This window comes from Siphateles boraxobius, unplaced genomic scaffold, assembly GCF_051911475.1.
Source record: "Siphateles boraxobius isolate OS27281-9 unplaced genomic scaffold, OSU_SipBor_1 13, whole genome shotgun sequence".
NCBI lineage: Eukaryota > Metazoa > Chordata > Actinopteri > Cypriniformes > Leuciscidae > Siphateles > Siphateles boraxobius.
Genome location: NW_027508733.1, coordinates 20,733,558 through 20,760,119, shown reverse-complemented (window position 1 = coordinate 20,760,119; position 26,562 = coordinate 20,733,558). Strand labels below are relative to the sequence as shown.

At 36.8% G+C, this 26,562-nt stretch overlaps 1 protein-coding gene across 1 annotated transcript in view; it reads left to right on the top strand.

Annotated features, from left to right (window-relative positions):
- The first annotated feature begins 5,787 nt into the window (after positions 1-5,787).
- polrmt (polymerase (RNA) mitochondrial (DNA directed)) overlaps positions 5,788-26,562 on the top strand; it is a 43,609-nt gene continuing 22,834 nt past the window's right edge. Inside the window, exons 1-12 of the mRNA XM_077226429.1 lie at positions 5,788-6,014; positions 6,454-6,546; positions 7,181-7,998; positions 8,487-8,620; positions 14,715-14,901; positions 18,206-18,355; positions 20,448-20,615; positions 20,808-20,978; positions 21,074-21,313; positions 23,202-23,993; positions 24,818-24,940; positions 25,108-25,230. Coding sequence (XP_077082544.1) covers positions 5,876-6,014; positions 6,454-6,546; positions 7,181-7,998; positions 8,487-8,620; positions 14,715-14,901; positions 18,206-18,355; positions 20,448-20,615; positions 20,808-20,978; positions 21,074-21,313; positions 23,202-23,993; positions 24,818-24,940; positions 25,108-25,230 — 3,138 coding nt within the window. The 5' untranslated portion in view covers positions 5,788-5,875. The remainder of the gene's footprint in view (positions 6,015-6,453; positions 6,547-7,180; positions 7,999-8,486; positions 8,621-14,714; positions 14,902-18,205; positions 18,356-20,447; positions 20,616-20,807; positions 20,979-21,073; positions 21,314-23,201; positions 23,994-24,817; positions 24,941-25,107; positions 25,231-26,562) is intronic.

The window sequence follows — 26,562 nt, the reverse complement described above, 5'->3', positions numbered from 1 at the left end:
GGGGTGGCTCAGTTCTTTCCTGCATTTTATTCAGGGCAGGGCTTGCATCTGGGGGACTTGGATGGGTGGGGCATTCATAATCATTTTAAGTAAATGTCACTCTCAATATTGTTTACCTTTTACCGTACTGTCATTCATTTCCCTTAAAGGCCCACTGAAATCAATTTTTTTTTAGCTTTTAGTATGAATATTTTAGCCTTAAGGTTATGAATAAGCTGGTGTGTTCCAAAACAATGAAAAATTTGCATTTAGGAAATATAATAATTAAAAACTTACAGTCTCTCACTTTCACTAAAATGGATCACGGTATTTTATGACATCACCGCGGACTTCAGCTTCGCATCACATCTTCTGTCCAATCAAAAGCTCCCTAGAATCTTAAGCGTCCCACTCCCTATGCTATAAATACCACCTGGCCAAAGCGACTGTTGACACGTCACTGAGCAATATGGGTTGGCGTTTTCCAACCGTACGTTGGTTAAGAATGAAACGGCTAGAATTTATTCACACCTCTACTACTGAATCTAACGTATCATCAGCACTTGGATTCCATGGTGCTCTCAAGTACGACTTGCAAACGCTATTGGCTATTTGAAAAGGGGATGGAGCCATTCCGCCTCAGCTTCCTGTAACAGTGGAAATTTCGACAACGCATCATACAAAGCTGCACACCAAGGCACTTCAGGGGGCCTTTAAGGAAATTGTTCATCCTCAGAGGCGCTGTATCATTTTACATCCAAAATAAACTGTTGCCATCACATGATACTGCAGTGTCTGTGGAAGTTAATAATTAGGTAAATAACAGTTGAATCAAACTGAAGTTAAGGGTTTAAAAAACTGATAAATTTGAGCAGTAAGGAGGTCTCTCTTACCTGTAATGGCACTTATATGTTAACAGTCCCATTGGACATTTAAGTCAGCTTCTGATCTAGTGAAAATCACTTGGGAGCGATCACAGAATCACAGAATTGTAGTAATGAACAGCTGGGAGCCTAAAAAAGCACAACATTTTCTGAAAGGACACCAAGTCAAATATTTACCAAATCCTTCTTTATCGCTGCTCAAGATGTTGTGTGCTCTACTTAAATGAGTGGCATTTGGCGGCACATTTGCCTAAACGAACCTCCGCTCTGAACCACTGACATCCTTTTCAAAGCCTCCTGGTTTCAATGAAGTGTGCAGCCCAGAGGCAGAGGGTGAAAATTAGCTTGAAAAGTGTGTTTTACAGAAAAGAGTCAGTCACTTCACACTTTGTAGCTAGTTAAATAACAAGTCTGTGAAGCTTTAATCCTCAAACTTAGCCTGTAAAATCCTATGGAGACAGCAGTCTGCAGTCTTTTTCAGCTCCCCGCAGTCATTCCCGTCTGCTTGGGAATATCGGCCTTTGGGTTTCTTGCTAATGTACTTCAAAGCCTAGTCTTTTTAGTCACATACATTTTAGTCCTTCATCCCCAATTAAACCTAACCGAAGTGGACCCCTACCTTTAATTTTTCTCCTCCCTGTCAACCTTTATGCTCCTCGCAAAAATGGATGGCACAGAAAAGTACCCATCACTGTCATGCTGTGCGCTTCAACAGCTGGCTACAGTCTGAGAAAAAGCAGTAAAAGTGGATGCAGCTTTAATTAGCAAAGCATTCTAAGGCACTAATCACTATTACTGTTGTTCATACTTAAGGTTAGGGATCTGAACAAATGTAAGCATTACCTAAACCTAAAGCTCATCCTGCTCTAAAAAATGCTACAGAAAAGAATAATACCTAAAATCAGGACTTATTCAGAAGAGTTTCAAGCCAATTTTGACACAATGTAGCCAAAGATAAAGCACCTAACTTAAATAACTTGTGTATTGTCCTTCCTTTTTGACTTGCTTGCTGTCTAATTTACAGATGTACCCTTCCATGAAGATACAGTATGAGCAATCTTGTGCCCCTCTAGCACACTCAAAGACCCCGGAAGTCAATAATATCAGCCCCCGCTTCCTTGGAAATTGATGGTAATTACATTCTTTTAGGGGAATTGTAAGATGTTGCACTTAGAAGTTCAAGAACAAAGTTCTGTCCACATATGAATGTCAGATGTGATGATAAACTTGTTCAGGCTAATGTGTGGATGATAGTACCTCTGCTAAATGCATGTCCACAACACAGTTATTTCACTCAGAACACAGCAGCACAACTGCCATGATCTAAACCTTTTAGTAAATCAAACACAATGTACATTGCAGAATGGCTGGTGGAGCATTTTAGAATTATTTATGAAAGATCATGTGACACTGAAGACTGGAGTATTTGGCTTCTGAAAAGTCAGCATTGTCATCACATAAATAACCAATAATAATGAAATAATATTTTAAAATATTACCATTTTTACTGTATATTTGATCAATAAATAAATTCAGCCTTGGTGAATATAAGAGACTGATAATAATTTCTGAGAAATAAAAAGTTTGGGTTCAATAAGTAAGACAGAGACCAAAATTTGGGAGCTCGGCTTTCCATGTCCGCTCAGCTTCTTAGCATCACAAAAAAAATCAAAACTATTAAAAAACAGTACTGCATACTATTCTTTTTTTAAATGCCAAAGAATTGACAGATTCTGAAAAACAGTGTTTTATGTACCGGAAGACAAAAAAAACAAAAGAAAAACATATGTGACTTAATCTTGATTGACATGACCTCACAGAAAAGGTAGCTATCTCTAATTCCACACATCATTGGCCGTCAATAGGCCTCTTCTTAGCTCCCATGATGCCATGCTATGCCAGCTGCGCCTGAGCTGAGAAAATCTGTGCGGCCATGTGGGATGTTCACTTGCGAAAGGAACCTAATCTTTCCCAGCAGGCCTCCCATCAACTCTGGAAGTGTATGAATGGAGATAATATCTCAGTAATGAGGCCTGTTTTGTATCATCAAAGTCCTCCAAAAGGGCCTGAAATCCGACCTCCCTCTTTGCGATGACGATCTCCCCCTAATAGCTCCCATTATTAATTGTTTTCGCTCTCCTGCTAACATACGGACTCTCTTCCAATCCCCCTCCATCACCCACCTCCAACCCCAATGCGAACTCAGTCTCCCTGTTTCGCTTCGAGGTACTTCAACTGACATTTAACCAATGGTAAATGGCATCAGCACGAAAACGTACGTTTTATCCACTAGTTACTAGTATTTTTTATTTCATTTTCCGTAACATATTCTGTGGACTACTCATATGAAACTCCCAAAATATTAGCTTATTTTGTTATATTGCGATTGTGGTGAATCGCACAATGATTTATGTCTCATGTCGACTACAGACTTCCTGCTAGATGCCTCCGATGCAGGTGGCCAAGATAACCAGAGTGCCACACAGTGTGGTCGCTTGCATAAACATCCGTTTCTAATTCGGAATCTGTCCACTGCCGCCACAACTGAAGATCAATCTACAACAAGCCTATTTGCATTTCCTGCTTCGTGACCATTGTCCATTGTAGCCAAAATCAGTGATAAGTTAGCAGTCTATCTGATCAACAGCTCCAGACTCCTAGTATTCGTCCTCTCTGGAAAGTTGACAGAGATCTGATAGTGATAACATGGACTGTTACTTTTTAAAGTGAAAAGATTGTGTATGTGATTGGTGGACATTCATCCTTAGTGATAATCAAAAAGAGATGCGACTCACAGATGTGGGAGATGTTCTGTGTGCAAACTTCAAATTTGCCTTCAAGTTCCATGAGGATATTTTTATTTCATATTTTTGTGCATACTGAATTATTAGTAATGACAGGTGTGGAGAGATTTTCCTAAATGTGTTGCATGAGAGTATGCTAACCTTCTCAGTGTGGTTGCAAAATACACCAAACATTGGTATGTATAGAGGACTAAAAAAGGACTCAATTCTGAGCAAGAATTTTCTATTTCCAGTATTTTTCACTGTCCTTCTTCCAGAAACCTCAACTCACACTTGCATGAAGTATTGGCTAATCAAGTGATCATTTTAAAAGCAGCTCCTATTTCCAAAAAACAAATAAACACACCCTTCATATAGGTGTGCAAAAAAGTCTGAATATCAGAGTCCAAGAGAATGACATCCTCATCCTAGCTGGAGTTATTATCAGGGTCTTGATATGGCTCACTTCTCTCCTTTTGTTGACAGCCAGACACCCAGTAATGACTATCACACCAGCTTGAAACAGCAAAAGGGCCTGTCAGAAAGGTGACCCTGTGAACCATAGTAACAAACATCATCTGATCTCCACCTACTAGCTATGCACAACTTGCTGGGATGACTAGCATCATACTGTCAATATGTTTTTACTGACTTTAAAAGTAGAATTAATTAAAAAAAATGTTTTTAATTTAAAACTTACATTTAATTGTTAAAGTAAACAATAATAATACCAATTTTACACACACACACGTACTTAATATGTACACAACCGTTCAAAAGGTTGAGGTCTGTAAGATGTAATGTTTTTAAAAGCAGTAATATTGTTAAGTTTTCTATTTTAATATGTGATATTATATTATATGTGATGGCATAGCTGAATTTTTCAGTATCTGGGATTCCGTCAGTACGTGAAGCGAATCTTTTCAAAGTAAAAAAAAGAAAATAAAAGTGAATTAGGTGTGTTTATATCAAGTTGTTTGATCAGATGATGGTGGTATTGGTAACCTATTAACCAACAGTAAAACACCATCAGCAGAAACATCCGATTAGTCACATGGTTTTGATGTTCGCTACGTCAGAATTTATTCAGCAAATGCGTTTCCAATTCCCATTATTCGCATTAACTCTTTTTCGCATAAGTCAAAACCACCTCAAGCGAGCGTAAAAACTTTTTAGCGAAATAAGATTTTTTTTTTCTTCGAAATTTAATGTTTCCATCACTCATTTCTGATGCCATGTGTCATACAGTAATGGAAACAAAGCTAGTGTCACATGATCCTTCAGAAATCTGATTTGCTGCTACGAAACATTTCTTATTATCGTCGATGTCGAAAATAGTGGTGCAGCTTTCTATTTTTGTCGAAACCAAGATATTTTTTTCTAGGATTCAGAAAGATCAAGAAAGTTCAGCATTTATTTAAAATAGATTTTTTTTTTTTAAATGTAAAAAAAAATCTTTACAGCCACTTTTGATCAGTTAAATGCATCTTTGCTGAATAAAAGTAGGCCTGTAGCCTATACATTTCTTAAAAGCTTACTAACCCCAAACTTCTACTGTTGATTTGTTACTCTGATCATCATTTTCATTTTTAATTTCACATTGTATTATACAGAAAAACGGCTCATAAAGTAGAAAAGCCTTAAACGCCTCACACAATTAAGGTGAAAAACCGAAAGACATACATTTGTGTAGCGATATATTGCGCGGGAAATGCCGAGGCGCGCGCATTGTGACTTTGCTGGATCAAGTACTGTATAATTTGTCAAAGTTCGCCATCTACTGTATGGCTTCTGACTAATAGCATACACACCTTTTGAATTCAGACAATCCTTTGATAAGTAAATCGTTTATTATTTGAACACTTAAATAGGCTGTCAGTTGACAGTCACTCAGCCTTCCCCATTGTTATATCGAAAAAAAAACTTAAGACCGGTTTTGTACACAAGTGTTTTGGTAGATGATTATGGGAACTTCTCCTGTTACCCACTTGAATTAAGAATAGTTCCTAAAGCTTACGCAAAATAAGTGATTATATATCAATGAAATATAACTTACATACGATGTACAGTAGCAGGTGTTTGATCCTAGGTCAAGATAAAAATTTGATCGATCTGCTCGTGACTCTCTGAGGTCTGGAATCGTTATATCGCCTATGAACTAGTCAGGTCTGATTAAAATGGCCGCCTTCTGCACAGGATAATGTGGTGTTTCAAAACTATCATGACAACATGTCACTTTTGAGACTGTGTGCCTATTCAGTGGGTTTATCTCGCAGTTTTGCGGTTGACAGGGCTGTAAGATTTCTAAATGGCGATTATTGCCGCTTGTGTCTTAGAATACGGATTAATGGAGAGAGACAAATTCAAGGTATTGAGAAAACTATCTTATTGTCATGCTGTCATTTGTCTTGTCCTTCAAAGCACATTAAGTCAGTCATTTTACTAAACTGCCATTTCTTTAATATCAGGCGTATTTTACTTTTACGTTAGAATGTCGTTTGCAAAAAGTCAAGTTGTTTAACGTTACATCTCAGATGCTCATTAATATCTCAATGTCAAGCAGCTTTTACATCTAAAAAAGTCTGTCATAGTTCATAAAATGAGGTGATTTCTCAACGCGGTGCACATTTTTGTTCATAATTTGGTTTTAAATACAATCTAGATTTACAGAAATAAGTCTGTATATGGAGTATTTGTTGTATTATGTATGTATTGTATTAGGTTTTATGTCTCGTTCTGTGCTCCAGCACCAAAAAACAGAGTTTGTAAACTTTTTATTTCACTGTTTTTCCTCTGTCATTTCTCAGACAAAACATGGGCTTACCAAAGACACTATTCAGCCATCCCTAAGAAGGAAGATAGGAAGAAAAGATTCTGGGAACAGTCTCAGTTGTTGGATGGTACGGTATCTTTGCCTCTTATGGTTATATCTAATGTTTATCGTTGATTTACAGCTGTTGAATTAGCTTTGTGTTATATGAGAACAATTGAATTTTATATGATTTATTTTATAGCAAATTGACTGTGTATGATCTTTGGTTGGGTATTTTTTGTACATTAACATATGCTTTAATCAAATAAATAAAAATTGTATTTAAATTTTAATTTCAAGATCGTTTTATTTGTATAGCTCTTTTCACAGTACTCATTGTTTCAAAACAGCTAAACAGAAAATCATGAAGTTAATGTTTCTAATATCTTAATATCACCATGTCTTGTTGCATTTATCAGATACATTTTCTATCTAATATGTATTGCTTGTACAGTATGTGAGTGTACTGTATGTGTATATATAGAACTGTGTGGTTATATAGTTTACAATTTTTATATTATATAAAAATCAAGCAGTTGAGATAATTATAAAATATAAAAACTAAAATGTATTACTAAATATGCAATAATAGCTATTAATTGTTACAATATTTACAGTAAACATTCATGGGAAAATATTAAAGCTCCAATACAAGCATTTTTATAAATAAGATTCATAATAGTTAATGTGCACTTAATTTCTCTCTCTTTTTTCCCCCACAGTTCTGGAGGCCAGAATCCAACAGCTCCAATCTGACGTTGTTGTAGATGTCAAACATTCAAAAGTGCAAATCCTCAAAATGCAGCAGAGACTAAAGAAAACGGCACCTGGGAATAGTCAAAAGAACTTGCCAGGAGAAAAGGCAGAAATGCTTAAAAGTGGGCCAGCTGCTAAAAAGAGTGTAACTGAAGGTTTCAAAACTCACGCGAGTCGCTGGATGGAGAAACTCAAGCGTGAAAAGTGGATTAAACCCAAAAACCAAACTTCACATAAAATGCACGATAAGCCAGTACCGGGAAAAAGCAGCAAAGGGAGTTCGATGGTTCCTGGTACATCTTCAAAGACAATCACGACGGGCAAGAGAAGTATGACGAAAACTAAAGTAGAAGCCACTACGTCGTCTACCGCAACATCCTCCAAAGGCAAAGAAAACACTTTGCAAAAAAAGGCTAAACGGAAGGCTTTGAGAACCTCTGAAAGTTTAGCCGCCAGGTTTCCAGGATTGCAAAAGTTCTCCAGCAGTGAAGTTTCTGCGATGTCTACTGAAGAGAAACCAGCAGTGGTTACAGGTAATGAGGAAGAGGAGCTGGATGTAGACCAGCAGAGCTTGACTGCTCCTGAAAGGCTTCTGGAGGATAAGGAAGGAAACCGCTATGGTGATCCTCAGCTCAGAATTCGCTGTTACTTGGAGGCGTGCGTGTTCATTGACGACGTGGCTCGAGCTCAGAACTATTTACTATGTCATCACCGTCAGTTATCCAAACGCACGCATCTGTCTATCAGCACCTACAACATCATAATGAGGATGTGGGCCAAAAAAGTATGTATGCACATTTGCATCTCTCTTTCTACACCATATTAACTTTTTTGATTACAAAATATAGTGAAAATAGGAATATTGAGAATTATAAGAAATGTATGAATTATTTTTTTTAAATCTTACTGATCCCAAAGTGGTACTTTTTCATTGTGTGTATATATATATATATATATGCTTGTTTTTACCCCTTTTTTAAAAATTATATAATTTTCCAATTTCAAATTTTTAATGTTCAATATTTCGCTGATTCTTTTCTCTTTAGTCTTATTTTTAATTTTTTAAAATAATTTTCCACAGCATTAAAAAATATATTTTATTATTTTTCAGAATTAAGTATTTTGTTGTTTTTTTCCCTTTAGTCTTTACATTTTTTTAAAAAATCCCTTTTTAACAATATTTTTTCAGTATTTTGTCTGTTCATTTTCCTTACATTTTTATGATTTTCCATTTTAATTTGTCAGAATTTTTTTTGTAACTGTGCTTTGCAGGGTTCCATCAATCACATTCGTCGCTTGTTTGTCCTGATTGAAGAAGCAGGCCTGAAACCCAATGTCACGTCTTACTGTGCTGCTCTGGAGTGCATGGGCCGCATGTCTGAGTGTGAAAAATGGATCATTACCAGGTAACCACTTACCAAAAGCTGAACTTCAATGTATTCCAATCACAACTATGTATAGGTGGATCTGACAGATGGTGCATTGCCAGTTTATCATCACACGAATACTTTCTCACGAAAGCATGATATGGTCATATTTTACTCCAAAATCAGATGTGGGGGAAAAAAGATATGATAAGCAATGCAGAAAATTCATAATGGTAGTATGGTACTAAAACTCGATTCATAGTTTATGCAATTTTTCCATTATGTAATTCAAGGTTTTATATGATTTCCGATTAAATATGACCCGGAAAGTATTTTAGAACATTTAGAAAGTATAACATAATCATGTCAAAACATTAAGTAATATTACTAGTTCCACAATGTTGAATTGATTGACAGTTCTAGACTGTGTCTCTAGATGTCAGTGTTGCAGTGTGCAATAAGGCATGGATAACAAAGACTCCCTCATTCTCTTTAGATTCCCTATATGAATCCAAATTAACTTGATAAACATGCAAATTCGTAATGGCGCTCATATATATGCTTTTTTGTGTGTCTGTGTGAATACTACATCCATGAGCTGATTCATTCATCCATGGTACTATAGGATTATTCTGAACCTGCCTTGACTAGGTCCAAAAATAGAAACTCAAATTGTGGTCATTCATCTAAAGAGCATTAACTCGGTGGACCGCCATTTTCTCTCTGGTCATCTATTTGTTTTGTGTGCTGATCATCTCCTGGCTGAAGGATTTAGCAGAACACCTTCTCTCTTGCATTTATATGGGGAGCTCCTTGACAGAATGAGGCCAAATCCCCCTCCCCCTCCATATTGTATATGTTATCATCACATATATTAAAATAGGTTAATTAATTAGGGCGGTCGATTTTGAATTTAGTATAATTGTTGACCTAACCATTTGTTTAGATTATTTTTATTAATTATTCAATGCTTGTCATCCACAATTTCATTCTAAATGTCTTTGAAATGTTGTCAACATAGTCAAATCATCTTTTGAAAGTCACTTGGCACTTCAAATAACGATTGTATCGATTACGTCATTACACCAGTAGGTGGCGACAAGTGACTGTTAAAAAATGCATATCGTTTAATCTTTCATTGAAGAGATTCGTTCAAAAATGCTGATTCATCCAGTAATGAAACAAATGAAGTCATTGAATCATTCATTCAAACAGTTTTTATTTTATTTTTTATAATTCATTCTGAAACATTTGAAATAGACTGCAGTAATTAGTGTTTCAAAATATCTCAGAAATTGCTTTGGACCCAATTGAATTCCCTTGTATGGACAAAAACAGTTGCAACAATTTTCAAAATATTAGTGTAGTGTATATTTAGATTTATCTGTTAAATAATCCCTTTAAAGGGGTCATCGGATGCAAAATTCACTTTTATATGGTGTTTGCATATAAATTTGTCTTTGTAGTGTGTGGACACAACCACCATACAATGAAAAAAATCCATTCACTCCTTTTTTTTATCCTTAAAAAGGTTTAAACACTCTCAATAATCAAGCCGTTTGGATTTTCTGAGCACTATGATGTCATAATGCTCATGCTCCGCCCACGACCACTGACGGACTGTCCCGTATTAGCATATTTCTGCCCTCAGCCATTCGACACTCCCCATAGGAGAGAGGGGTGGGGTGAGCAGTTGCTCATTATCATTTAAAGAGACATGCACCGAAACAGGTCACTGTGAACAAGGCTGTTTTTGAGGAGGTAAAAAGGTGTTGCTTTACACAACCATTGAGGAATTTAAACCAAAGTATATTACAAACTTTACATGAACACACTAAAGAATCATACCAACTTGTGGAAAATGGGCATTCGATGGCCTCATGGTTGAGCTAATCTGCTAAACGTCTTAATTCACGTTGGTTCAAAGTCCACCAGACAATTTTTCCCTTTGCGCTCCAACTTTAGCAGCTTGTGTTACCACACTGTAACCATTTTAAGTTATCCAATTGATTGTATTAGGCTTCTGTGCGTCTGCGTATCTCTGCATTTATAAGTGCTAACGGTGACTGCTGAGGCAATATGGTGCCGCCCAGTGACCGAACAGAAGGACAGGTGCAGGGTGGCTTGTGGCAGCTGGCTGGGTTGATCGATCACAGAGAGCTGATGGCAAACACAGTTGTGCAGTGGAAATCTTCTTTCTACAAACCCCAGTGGAGCCTATTTTTTATCCATCTGTCTCTCTTTGTTCTCCTCGCCACAGTTTCAATTCGTCTTTCAGCTCTCGTGTGGCAGGGTTGTTGCTTCCTTTCATTCAATCCAAACTTGCCGACCTATTTACACATGAATGTAGTTTTCTTTCAAGACACGATCCTTAGAATCAACCGTTCACTCTTGTCGTTTCGCGTGCAATGACACTGTAGTCAAAATCAAGTGATGAAAGTGCCATCGTGAATGAAATCTAGAGCTGTCAGTGTGGATGGAAAACGCAAAATTTTGACTTCTTGACCTCAAAAGGTGCATGAGAAGATATATGCGAGAGGCATTTTATGCATTTACATATGTGTCCAAAATCGCTGATTTAGTCACTATACAGTGAGTGTCACGCAGTTTGCTATACCGAGGAGGAATTGGCAACAAAAAAAGAAGCAAGTTTGGATGTAGTGCCACACAGTATTGTGCACTTCGTATGATGTTATAATTTCACAAAACAAATTTGTCTGTTCACTCTGAGAGCATTTGAATCTGAATTTACACCACATATGGATATGTTTGGATTTGGTTTGCAAACATTCAACTTGTTGTGGCTGGAAATTATTTTGAAATTATGGTTTATGGTTGAAGTGAGATATATATATATATATATATATATTTTTTTTAATATATATTTATAATGTACCAGTGTTGTTAACTAAGACTAAAACTTTTTAAAATTCTTTAATTGAAAAAAGGCTGAAATAAAACGAAAAATTAAGTTGAAGTTGAAATACTAAAATGTCTTAAACTGAAATACAAATATACAGTATGTACGCTAAAAACAAATATAAAATTATAAAACATACTAAAACTAATAATGAAAAAGTCACATAAAATACAAAAACAAAAACAGAATTCAGAATATTAATAAATACTATAATAATATTAAAATACTGTAATGTATAGAATGAAAATTGCTTATTCATTTTGAGATTTGCTAAAGATTACATTTAACAGTATTATTAGTGTTTTTAAAGATGAACTTTATTTATTTATGTGTGTATGTGTTTGTCAACCAATTTGAATGGGACCGATATTTTGTGCACTTTTCAATAAAAGAAATATATATAACCCATTTACACACATTAGGAGCAGTTAGTAGTGAACACACACTGCAACCGTGGACACACCTCCCCGGAGCGCTCGGGGAGCGGTTGGGGGTTAGGTGCCTTACTCAAGGGCACCTCAGTCATTTCCTGCCGGTATTGAGAAAGAATCAAACCCATGGCCTTTTACTTACAAGTCCAGCTCTCTAGCCATTAGGCCACAACTGCCCCTTTTGTGTATGCCGCCTACTCGAAAGTCTACTCTGCTCTAAAGTCTCCGCCTACTCGAAAGTCTGAGTGCTGCTCGACTCCACAAAAATCCCAAGTCAACTCTCACCCACCTCTATACTTATCAGCTTCCTTTGTCCTCTGCAAGAGATCAGGCGTTTAAAAGAATGCTTCAGAATTACTGATAGAGTCATCCGCCTCTCCTAATTGCATTTGCATCAGCTCAGGGTTTAACATTTACTAGAGTATTGAATGCAACCCTCAGGAGGTGATGATGCGATTGTTGCTCTGTCACGCACAAGATGGAAAGGGTGAAGGAATGTCTCGCCCTCGACGGCTTCATCTTCACGGTGTTCGCCCGCTAGAGGGCACTGATGACTCATCGTCGGTGTGTTTCACTCCCAAAGGAGCCTGTTGCTTTGGAAACCGCCTCTGCCTTCTCAGGCGAACCTTAGGAATCACCCGGTCTGTCCTGAAGCCTCATGGTAATGTAAAATACCTCAGCCGGATGCAGACCTTACCGAATAAATGTGATTAAACAACTAGCTTACAACTAGTACCACAGCTCTGTTGAATTCTTGATTTTGATTGGTTGATAGACTTTCTAGGGTGTTGGATAATGTTGAGTAAGTAGCTCCTGGTTGGATGAAGGCATTACAGTTCTGTTTAATGTGCATGGTAATTGTGCTGGTAACAGCAGCTTTGCTGTTATTTAATTGTAATCAGTGGAATGAAGGTCAGATAGTTGTCCACCAAACAATGACTAGTTGTTTTCAATAGCTGGAGATTTTGAGGTAAATTGAGAGATTTTTCAGAGAGGTTTTACCGTGCTGAGAACATGCTGTGCTTTTAGTTAGCACAGTAAACTCGCTCTGAAAAGTTAAAACGCTGCTGCTACAGCCATTAACTCTCCTCTGCTGTAATAGATTCACTGCATGAAACGATAGATTTCAAGACGTTTACTGTCGACTTTAAATAGCCTGCTGTGATTTGTCTTTCAGTTCTTTTGATTTAGTTTAAATTATTCTGTTCATACTTGAAATTGAACATCTTTGGCCACGTATTGATGTGATTTTCTACGAGTGCTACATTTCGAAGATGTCTCGTTTGTTAAAGGGATAGTTCACCCAAAAAAGAAAATCGTCATCATTTACTCACCCTCATGGTTTTCCCAAACCTGTATGAGTTTCTTTCTTCTGTTGAGCACAAAAGAAGATATTTTAAAGAATGTTGGAAACCAGACAGTTCACGGCACCCATTGACTTCCATAGTATTTTTTTTCCTACTATAGAAGACAATGGATGCTCTGAGAACCTTAGTTATATTTTTATTATATATTGAATTATATTTTAATAATTGTAAGTTTATTAATATAGTTTAATTGTACTAGTTCAGACAACTCACCGACTTGTCAATTTTGAAAATATGTACACTACTGTTTGGCATCTGTAAATATATTTTTCAATGTTTTTGAAAGAAATCTCTTATGCTGATCAAGCCTGCATTTATTTGAACAAAAATACAATAAAAACAGTAATATCGTGAAATAACATTACAGTTTAAAACAACTGTTTTCTATTTTAATATATTTTAAATTAAGTTAAAATTGTAATTTATTCCTGTGACGACAAAGCTGAATTTTCACCATCATGTCTGCAGTCTTCAGTGTCACATGATCCTTCAGAAATCATTCTAATATGTGGATTCGCTGCTCAAGAAACATTTCTTATTAGTATCAATGCTGAAAACTGTTGTTCCAGTATTCTTTGATCAATATGAACAGCATTTTTGTTTAAATAGTCCTTTAATTTTAAAAACAATCTTACCCCAAACTTTTGCACAGTACTGTATATTCCCTTAAATTTAAGATATTGCATGACTCTGAAATAGTTGCAAATTTGTTGACCACATTACACTTCCATATCACTTCACCACATGTTTTCCAGACTAGTAATGGACTGTTTTGGGCAAGATTTTTAATCAATGGTGTATAAATAGTGTAATTAATTAACTTTGGTAATTGTTTTGCATCATGACTGCACAGTAACATTAAGCGAGTATTTAATATTCCTTACCTATTTTCTCTGGCACAGACTGTCATTCTCATGCTTTGATTAGTATTCTGTCCACGACAGGAACATAGCTTTACATCAACAGTGAGCAGTCCAGCTGCGTGGGGCTCTGACTTTATTCACACTTTTTCTGTTCGAATAAACACGGCCTTATAATCCTTGGGACATATGGCAGTGGCCTATCTAACACCCATTACTAGAGGGAGCAGAACGTCCTGTTCGAAGGCACTCCGTGTCAATGCAAATATTTGATATTCCGCTCCGACACCCCGCCGGTCTCAGCGCTATGAGCACAGGTGCTGCGGCCGTGGAAGTTTTGTCATTATAAGGCCTTTCCCTTCGTATTATCAAAGTTATTTTTTTTTCTAGGTGTATTTTAGGTATTTTTTGAGAGCAAATGGCTTGAAAATCTCCCAGTTGAAATGAACGTGAGAGGATGAGATTTGACATTGATGGCCATGTTAACCTGGTATAGGAAAGTAACTATGAAAAATGTGTTTTTTATTGTATTCATCTGTCTTCTGGTCCACACAGGTGTCTGCAGCAGATGGAGGTGGATGGCATGTCCGTGGATGATGTGTTCAGACAGTGTGTGTTTAAGAAGGATGAGAGAGAAATGGTCCTGAAGGCCGTCCGATTGGTGCAACCCGAATACCAACCTTTTGTGTCCAAAGACCAGCCTGTCTGTTCCCTGTCATTGGTGGAAAAATTTTATGCCGAGGTACTGTTGTTTTTTTTTATTTATGGTTGTATTCTGAGATTTTATTTTATTATTTGATTTTATTTTGAAAGAAGGCTCTTTATGCTGATCAAGGCTGCATTTATTTTATCAAAATATGGTAAAATAAATGTAATTACAATGTGATTTAGGCCTATTCCTGTGATCAAAGCTGATTTTTTATTTTATTTTTTATTTTATTTTTGTTTATTTGTCTCGAACAATCAGCAACACAAAATTTTAAAACCACAAAATACTACACAAACAATCAAGATTTAACAACAAAAACATAAAAAAAATAAAAGGATTAGTTCGAGAAGGAGCAGGCGGAAGCAAATTGCTTAATTTTCAGCATCATTACTCCAGTCTTCACTGTACCATGATGCTCCAGAAATCATTCTAATATGCTGATTTTCGGCTTAAGAAACATCAATGTTGAAAACAGTTCAGAAAGTTAATAATATATTTGAAATTTTGTAACATTACAAATCTTTACAGTCTTTACTGTCACTTTTGATCAATTTAATGTCTCCTTGCTGAACCAAAGTATAATCATTTTGGAGGCTTTTCTCAGTTATGTTAGAGTTTGTCATATACAGGTACACGCAGTTGTGTTAAACCTTCCTCGTGCAGTGTTAGCGAACTGGTTGTAAAACCGGTTAATTGCACTGTTAAAATGGAGTTGGAGTGGAGGCTGGTACCATAAAACAGCTGGTGCTTTTCATAAGACTATTATACCTGTCAGCGTTAAAAGACCAGCCTGAACTTGTCTTGTGTGTCAGAATGACGAGTTTCACTACTATGTCAGCTGTCATCTGCCATATAATTCCTTCGAACAGAGGTGCCCGCGCTATTTTTGGGCGCACTTGATGGTGTCTTTGGGCCAGTCTGCCCCTCAACCAATTCCCAGGCATCCCCCTTTTTCCCCAACTGATTTATTATTGCAGGTGCACATAAGCCCATTTGTATCCCACACTTCGATGCATTACACCTTCAATGGAAACTTTCCTGGAAAGTATAGAAGAACTGGGTCATGTGAAGGTCTGTGATGAAAATGCTGAAACTGAAATTCATCAGTAATGGAACTCTGTTACCAACTTTTCAGAGATGCCCAACAGGCTAAAAATACGTTCAGATATGTTGCTTTGGGGTTTTTTTGTGTCGTTTTTTTTTCTTCTTCTTTTTGTGTCGTTTTAATTTGTTAAATTTAGTTTTGTCAATTTTCTATTTATTTTTTAAAGCCATTTATGATTGTTGTCATGAACAATACAAAACAATCTAACAGAAGCTTTCTTGTATAAATTATAATAGAATTTATATTGTACTATAATTTAAACTTATATATTGATTATTTCAATGGATGTAAAAATGCTCCAGGTAGTTCAGTAAATGGGACCGAAGCATTTCTGAGTAAATTGTGATTGGCCTACTTTTGGCAAGTTAAGAGTGCAGGATTTATGTAATGCTTGTTTTGTTATGTTTCGCTTTGTTTTTTTGTTCATTGCTTTTTGTTTTTTTACTTGTTTTTTGTTTTATTTAATTTTTTCCCCAAAGCCAATTATGATTGTTGTCATGAAAACGTCTGTTAAATTGTTTTTTAGTTTTCTTGTAATGCTTTTTTGTTTTGCTTTGAATATTTTATTTGACCATGTGTTTTGTTTTGTGTGATTTTTACTTTATTTAAAGACAAAACTGTGTGATCTTGATCCAGACTGTAAAATATTCATCATAGTAATATGGTAACGATTGACAATGTTGACCGTCATAGCAAACAAAATATTCATACACATTTCACCTTGAAAAAAAAACAGGCCCTTTCGAAAGTCACCTTTAAGTTTCAATGTAAAGGCAATTAGTCAGTGAGCAATAAGTGACCAAATACTGCCCATTTACCTCCTTTTCATAATTCCCAAAATTTCAAAATCATGTTGTGTACACTAGGTTTCGGTAGATTGAGATGCGTTTCCACATAGAGTTGCCATAAATGCCCTTCTTACATCCCAATGCATCCTTTATCTGCACAACCTCACTGAAGCATTGAAGATTGCTTGAAAACGACACATCCCTAACGCCGAGGTCACCACGCGTGATTCTCCCTGTCAGGGCTGTGGCTTTGTGAAAATATGGGCTTTTGCCAAACCGTCTCTAAATACACAACACTGCATCTCGTGTTCTGCTTGCCCGGGCTGTAGTAGTCATCGCCGTGGGCATGATTTATCCCTCCACAACTTCTGTGCTTGCTTTGGCCGGTGTCCATGTGATCTCTATTGAGGACAGATTTAGCAGTCGCGAGTATTAATGCACCCGCCGACCTGTTCTGTCCCAACCCTTCCGTGATGTGTTTGGCGATAATTCCCAGCTGTCTGTGTAAAGCCACCAACGCCTCCCTTCGAATAATAAATGACTGCACATGTCAACGCACAGCCCACATTAACACGATCTCCGCACCTCTTAGCAAGCTGTTGCTATAATATATGCCGTATTTACAGTTCGTATTTTATGCAGCCACACATTTGGCTGACGACCAGACTTCCGAGAGGGGGGACTGTTCAACCTCATTGGATTTTAATTGGCCGTACGTGGAAGTTATGAGACGGAATAAATACATTCAGCATTTGACATTCTCATGGTTATTTTAGCTAGCTAGTTTGCTTGGTTCTTTCGAAAATAAGTGCACTTAAACGTAATGATGTTTGGTTCTTTAATTGGGCCATAAAGTGCAATGGTTTCTTTCGATCAGGCCTCATAACAAAGTGTGCCGCCTGCGAAAGGTTCAAGTAAATAGTCTCTGTAATTGGCAGTCAAATGAATGATCGTTTTTTTATGTTTGTCCTAATGAGATTTAAACCTTCTCAGTCTCCTTATCCAGTTATAAGGAGCCAGTAATATTCAACATGAGCCTCTGGCGATGAGCGATTCTCAGCGCTCATTATTTAACGGGTCGTCTTGAGCTTTCTTATGATTTTGTATACAAATAACACGCACCAAACTCACTGGTTCTGCCAGGAAGCCTTAAGCATTACTTGTGTTATAATATTATGCAATCAGTTGAGTAAGTTAAAAGTAGGAGTCTCAGTTTAACTTGATAATTTTGTACAATTATTTTGAAAATGTGTTACAATTTAATAAAATAAACTACAATTTTACAACAAAGTTCAACATCATTATACTGTACTAATAAACTAAATGAAAGATAGTAAAAGGGAATATTTTGATTCATATTTGAATCTCAGATAATTACCCTTCTTTTTTCAATAATCTAAGCAACAAGGCACATTTGATTGCATTTATTATCTGTGTGTTTCAGAGGGAAGGAGCCACGTATCCTAAACTGGACTTCAGTCTTAAGGAACTGCAGGACCGGTTCAGTCTTCAGCTGGCAATGGAGAAGGCCACAACTGTCACTATTGACTCCGTAGAGGCCTTGAAGCCTGTCACCGATCACATGGCCAAAATGGTAAGAAACCGCAACCCGTCTGATTGTTATTTAAGATTGGATTAGAAAAATCAGGGTGTTTCCGTTAAAGCATTTATGGCAGGGCGGGGTAAGATGTGTCAGTCTATAAGCTGTGTCTAGCAAACTGCATTATTTTTTGTCCCATGACAATATATTTAGAACAAGCTCATAATATATTTCTGTTATTATAATATATATAATTAAAGCTGTGGGGTCAAGTGTGTTGGCTTCGGGGTAAGATGTACATCTACTATGTATGTATACTTTGCCTTGTTACAAAATGGTGTCACTATTTTCTAGATATTTTTTAATATTAAAAATTGTTTGGCTGGTTTATAAAAAAATTGGGGGGGAAAAAATCAGCAAAGTAAGTATTTTGGAGTAGGATTATGTGTTCATAAGTTAATTCTTTTCATTTAAAATATACATAGTTTTCACATACTCCCCAATGATTCAACTTACTCTTAATACTGGTTAAGTTGGACAATATTAGTTTTTACATAAATTCTCTTGGTCAGCCTAGCTAAAAAGTGGCACAGCTTACCCCACTTTCCCCTACACCAAATTATTTATGTCCGTTTGTCTGCCAGAATTAATATTGCTATGACTAGTTTCACTGAAATGAGCACAGTGGGAATCCTCAAACATAGGAAACTACCATAAAGAGGCCTTTCAAAATCTCGTACACATGTGGAGACTCACAGATTTTCCTTTTAATAGTTAACACGTCAAATTTTGTTTTTAGGATCCAGATTTGCACCTAAGCTATGATACATTGGCTAAACGCAGACATTTGTGAAAGTTTCCAGCTCATGCATAGAAAGTAGCCATATTCCCACAATCCTGCATCTTTCTACTCTGGCATTTGCTCCACTGTCTGTTCCTTCACAAAAAAAGGTCCCCCGTGGTCCCGGAACATTTGCAATTGGGTTTAATGGAATAGAAATGCATTGTAACGTCTCTCCACCAGCCCTGTGAGAGAGGCACCTTTCCATCAGAGGGTCAGCATAACTGATCTGTGTCATATCTGCCTTTTCTGTCAGTCTGTAGGGAAACCAAAAAGCACCTTGATAAAGAGATGACCCACTTTCAACCGGGCGGCACTGACTGCCCACTGAACCCAATCTGTGTTGTGTATCAAACTCAAATCTACATTTACATGAGATTTCATTTTTTTAAAGCGGTGAATGGTGATTTTGAGTGAACATCATGGAAACTATCAAGAAATCACTTTTTTTCCCCTCTTCATTTTGACTTTTTTCCCCTCACAATTTTTTGTCTCAGAATTATGAGATATAAGCATGTAATTGTGAGTTATTAAGTCAATTCCTAAAAATAAAAAATAAAATGTTTTATTGTGAAATAAAAAGTCACAAGTACCTGTTTTATTCAGAAACAAGCATCCATACATTTCACCCCAAAATGTAAGAAATTTTTTTTTTATTTGAAGCCTGTAATGAAATAAGTAGAAAGCCATGTTTTAGGAGAGTAAAGACATTTACTTTATTTCTATGACAGTTAGCATCCTCTCCCCAAATTGTCAGTATGTTACTGTAATGGAGAAAAATATTGTATTATATCAGGGATCCCCAAGCAAATAAAATATATACAATAATATTCAAATCATGTTGGAAAATTGTTAAATCATGCTAAAAACATGCCAAATCATGTTAGAAATGATAACAATGTGCTAAATCATGATAGAAACATGTTAAATCATGCTAAACAAATATAGCAACAAGGTAAAACGTGTTAGTATTGTGTTGAATTCATGCTAGAAACATGCTAGCACAGTGTAAAATCATGATAGAAGCATGTTTTAGAAACTGATTTTTCTTTGTTACAACAATGAGAATTGGTTAATGCAAGTTAATGTGCTTAATTATTGTCATAATTCAAAAACGTCTCTCTTTTTTTGTCTACCTGTTTCAGTTGTGCACAAGTTTTAAACAGCATTTGGTTTCCAAACCCTTGTGCAAGTCTTTACAATGCCCACTTCTCCAACATTTCGATCTGAATGTATTGACTTAAATATTGTCACACAAATTGAGCTCTGAAATAAAAATTGAAAAATGCATTTATATTTTTATAGAGAGAATTACTTGCAACACAGAGGAAACACTGGGAGAAAGCTCTCCTCCAGGCACTGAAGGAAAAGAAACGGATATTATCTAACAACAGCCAGAGGTCCTGGAATGCCTGCTTATACCCATACCTGTGTATCCTGGATGATCAGGATTATGTGAACATCATGCTTCAGGTACCAACTTAATCAAACATATAAAGTACATGAATTTGAGCTGATTTTCCTTTAGGTAGAAAAAATGGCTTTCTCTTGGCCACTGTAGTTATTTTTAAGTGTTTTAACATAGTCAGAATAACTGTTTGTTTCTTTTGAAGCGAGAAAAGATGTACTTTGTGCACCTTTAAAGTTATTTTTCTCCACATTCAGAGTTTAGACAAACTGTCTCCCAGTGGTGAATCTTTGCTCTTCATGGCTGAAGAGATGGGAAACAGAGTCCACAATCTGTACTGCATCCGGCAGAAGAGCCACAGTCACATGATCGAGAAGCTCAGGAGTATCTACAACTCATATGCTGAACTCCTGGCGAACGACACCAAGGTACAAGCTTTGGTTGACTGGACACCATCAGTCTGCTTTCATATGAAATATCCAGTTGCTTCTTGTTCATTACAATACCTCCCGTTTCATCGTAGACAAACGGAATGCTGCCGCGGGAGTGTTGGACGAGTCTTGAGATGGAGAAGTGTAGCGGCCCCTCTCTTTTAAGTGACGACACCCCTTGGCCCCTGGTCCTGATGGTGCAGCTTGGGAGCTTCCTGGTCGACCTGATGGTTCATGAGCTCAAAGTCCGAAGCAACATCCTCAATCCCGCTCAAGAGAAGAAGCTCATTCCCGTCCTATACCACATGTACACGTTCCGCAGCAATCATAAGGTAAGAGGTCGAGACCAGCTGGACAGGAAGTCATACTAGTTGAAATGATGCACAATCCTATAGGAAGCACGCTTGTTTTTGCTGTCATACTGAAGGCTGTTCATTGCCAGATAGCTTTCATTTGAATCCAAATGACTGTCCATTAAAATTCGTGTGATAAACCATCCATTCCTATTCTGAAACCTCTCACAGACATGCATGTTTTCATGAATTATGGAATCCTTTTTCCAGTGCGAGTGATCGCGGGTCAGCAGAGGAAGATGGATTGTGCCAAAACTAATCTCTTTTTTACTGTCTTCTTAATTGCCCGGTTTATTAACCGGCGAGGGATTGTAGAAAGGGGGAGGAAGAGCCGAAAAAGATCAGGAGAGTTTCCTTTTTGTCCTCAATCTCATTCCCAAGGCTTCTGCCCTGGCTCTCGGCATGGCAGAGGCCTCCGCCGTGGGCTTCAAAGACCTGAAGCTTAACTCCTGTTTCTCCGCTGAGTTTGCAGATGGCCCGTGCAGCAGGGAAGAGCTCTCAGTTTAGCGTGTTTGTGGATTATTCATGTGGCATGAATGCAGTCAAGTGAATTCACATTCATTTTTGAGACATTCAAAATGCCACCTTGTAGTAAAACGATCTTATATCTTTTATAGATTTTGGGTACGTTTACACGACAACAATGTACTAAAAGCAGAAGCATTTTTCCTTTCGCGTTTTTCGCATACAGATGACAACATTCTCAAAACGATCCCTTTTCACACAAACCTCAAAAATGATTAAATATGCTGTATTATTCATGCCAGGCCAGTTGGTGGCGATATCACTTTGTAAAGAAAAAGTATGGGCCTCTAGATCTTATGCGCCAGAGAAACAAGTACGCTTCTTTAGAATATTGTCTTTGAACTTCCGTTTTTGCTGTAAATCTGTATATTTGTATGGCATTGCTGTCGAAGAGTTATTTGCTGGTGAAGTGGATTTTCTTATTGTAGAGTTAACAAAAGTTATCATGAGCTTTGTAATGTTTGAAGCAGATGTCATAATAAATGTCAGTTGACCAGGAAGATTTTAAAACGAGCGGTTCATTCATAAATCCGTAAGATCTTCCCTTCATGCTGTGGAAATACAAACCGGAAGACAGAACATAAGGTTTATAGGCTGAACATGTAATATGCAAGTCTCCATTTTAATTTTTTTGTATTGAAACTTTCACTTTGAAACCAATTTTCAAAAGTTTGTCTTTTCAGGCCCCCAAGCGCTTTAGTCATTTTCATGTAAATGAATGGCCAAAACGCATAAAAAGTTTTACATTCTTAGTTCGATGCACAAACAAATCACTCTTTTGAGGAATTCTTTTTAGTGAATCAAAAACCTACAGTGAGACCAATGTAATTTAACTCATAAGCAAATAACTCTGAGCCTATAATTTTAGTTAATCCACAACACACAGCATGAACAATGCAGTGCGATTCACGAAACAATCGACTTTTATGAACCAATTATTTTAATGAATACTTCAAAAATACAAGTTACTTGTTTATACATGAACCTACAAACAGGTCATGTCAATTGAACCTTATTGTATATTCATATTTCAACATTTGCTTGATTTCGGCCATTGTTTATATGAATATATTGTGTACTTTCTCTTTCTCTTTGAATAGAAGTTGTTTATCCAGCTGTCAAAGACAGTTACGTCTGTTGTGCACCATAAACACTTTACCAGCACCACTCAGAAATCATCTCTGATTTATTTGAGGTTGGATTACAGGGTTGCTGGGAGCTAGCGACGAGAGATGTTTATTATTGTAGATCTGTCACGGCATTTAAGGATTTAATTGTCCATGTTTAATGTCCTTTTTTGTCCTTTTTTTTTTTTTTTTGCTCTCTTTGGCATCCCCATCAGATCGGCTTCATCAAACCGCATCCTATTGTGACACAAATCCAGAGGATTGCGATGGAAACCAAACTTACATTTGAATCCTACGTCATGCCCATGTTGTGTCCACCCGTGCCCTGGGTGTCCCCTAAGAGCGGCGCGTACCTGCTGACGTCCACCAAGCTGATGCGCGCCACCGATGGAGCCATCCAGCACCAACTTCTCCTGGAGAAGAGCCGAGATGAAGATCTCCATGCTGTGCTGGACTCCCTCAATCAGGTGGGCAACTGTCCCTGGAAGATCAACAAGCCCCTGTTGGACATTATCATTTCGATATTCAACGACAAAGGCAGCGAAAAGCTCAGCATCCCTCCTCCGCTGTCAGAAGCACCTGAGATTCCTCGCTTCAACCCTCATGACCCGTCCTACACTCAGATTGAGAAGGCCTACATGAAGCGGGAGGGTGTCAAAGCCAAGAAGAAGGTGGCGGAGATGCACAGCCTCCGAATGGACGCGCTGTATAAGCTGTCCATCGCCAACCACATGAGGGACGAGATCTTTTGGTTTCCACATAATATGGACTTTCGAGGTCGTACGTACCCCCAGCCGCCTTACTTTAACCACCTTGGCAGTGACGTGACCAGGGCCTTGCTGGTGTTTGCCGAGGGACGACCTCTCGGTCCCAAAGGCCTCGACTGGTTGAAGATCCACCTGGTGAACCTCACAGGGTTGAAGAAGCGTAGCTCACTAGCTGGAAGACTGGAGTATGCTGAGAGCATCATGGAGGACGTCCTAGACTCGGCAGACCATCCTCTTGACGTAAGCAATTCAATCGCACACTTACCGTACCAGTGTACTAGTGGTCGCAGGACTACATGTTTTTAAATTACTTTTAAATAAGTCTTCTAGAAAAGTATTTTACTAGATGGTGGGTCTGTTTTGTACTTAAGTACCACTTTTTGTTTGTTGAACTGTTGTATAAAATTTGTGGTATTTGCAGATATTCGGCAATCTTGCTCGTATAATATATGATCAACATTAAAAACAAGAAGAATTTACTCAGGGTATGTTATTGTATCAAAGAGACTTTGAGTCTTATATCGATCTCTATGTACAGTCTGTGTCTATATTTGTTAATTCACACTAAAAAAGTGCTAAATTTCCACTTTTACAAAGGTACATTGTCGAGAACAGCAGTAATATAACGCCGATTTACTAAGGCATCATAATCTGACTGCACGCAACCTATCATATGGACGCTGCTTGTGTGGATGCAGTCAGATTTGACCGCAAAAGATGAGGTCATTTGATTAGATGTCATGTATTTGACCTTTTACGGCACTACCATTTTCCTGTTTATACACTAGATGCGACAAACATGCTCTGTTTTAATGTTATTTTAAGGTGGGGCATAATTTAACAAACTGCAAAACTCAACATTTTGTACCCCAGTTTGGGAACCACTGCAGTACGCCGACCTCATATACATTGTATAATTGATTCCATGGCATCTCTTTTTTCAAATCCCGAATGCATCACAATACAGGCTCAGAGTTATGACTGAGCAATATTATACTGAATGTTTTATTGAAATGACTGTCACATTCCTTGCTCCCTAAAGAGTCACAACTCTAATTTTGCAGGGTCGCAAATGGTGGATGAATGCAGATGAGCCATGGCAAGCACTGGGTTGCTGTATGGAGATAGCGAATGCCTCGCGCTCACCCGACCACACCAAATTCGTCTCCTATTACCCTGTACATCAGGTACTGCGTGGTTACTTTATAATTTAAATATATTAAGAAGACCAAGCTTTTGCTATTCCAGTACAAGTCTCTCTCTCTCTCTCTCTCTCTCTCTCTCACTCTCTCTCTCACTCTCTTTCTCACTCACTCACTCACTCACTCACTCACTCACTCACTCACTCACTCAGGATGGCTCATGCAACGGCCTCCAGCACTATGCTGCCCTCGGGCGGGATGTGATTGGTGCTACTTCAGTGAACCTCATGCCCTGTGAACTGCCTCAGGATGTCTACAGTGGCGTAGCTCAGCAGGTCAGTCATTCTGCGACACCAGGGGGCGTCAGTGCGTCTAACTGCCCCTTTCAGTCTAAGTTGAATAGTCATCTTAAATGGCCTCTTATCCACAACTCACAACACATGGTCTCAAAGCTCCAGTTTTCATTTCATTTCTGTGAATACTGTGGGGTTTTTTTTAGAGAAAACTATCTGAGATATATTGACCTACCTATTGATTTGACTATATTTGGGAACACAGTGTACCCTTTGAATATACTGTTGTATCGTTCTTGCCAAAAACATCGGGTTGCACTAACCTTAGCTGAAGGGTACATAGCAGACATCTCAATGAGCTCTGCTGAGTCAGAGATTGGCCCAAACAGCCTCATTGTTCCTCAGCAGCCGGCATCAGAGCTTTTGTTTGATAGCGTAAGCTCTCAAGAGCCCCAATAAGACCGTCAACAACTTTTACACCTCATGTGTGATTAATGAACCTGCTCCTCCCTCCATGCAGATTAAGCTATTTATAGTTTAAGTGAAGGACAACTGGGATATTTCTGTTATTGTTGTTTTTATTTCTGAATTGCCCCTCAGTTATATTCTATTGTTGAACATAATAAAATAATGAATAAAAATTAGTAATCATCATTCATTTCATGATTTGTTTTTATTGTATTTTAAAAGATGTTAATAAAAATGCATTTTAATATGTAACTTTTATATATATTTTGATTATATTGTTTACATTTTTGTTTATATTTCAAATCTAATAAACTTTTATATTATGTTACAATATATATAATAATGTTTATTATATTATTTAAAATATATATATATAAAACATACAGTGTATAGTTTATAATAAATATATTAAAAATAATAATGATAAATTATTGTATTATATATCACTTTATATAAAATAATCTAATAAATCGTGTTGTGTTTATATATATATATATATATATATATATATATATATATATATATATATACACACACAATAATAATATATATGTTATAATAAAAATGTTTTATTTCTATTATTATTATTGTTGTATTTTAAAATATATTCATAAAAAATATATCATATAATAGTATATAATTTATAATGCATATATTATTAAAAATAATAATAAATTATTGTTATTATATTATATATCACAATGTATCAAATATAATAAAATAATATAATACAATTCTGTTTTATTTATCTTATTTTAATTATATATTTTTTAGAATATAAATAATTCTATATATATATATATATATATATATATATATATATATATGGCTCATTGTTATTTATATATTATTAAAAACTTAAAATATATATATTTTAAATCTTACAATAATACTAATAATAAACTA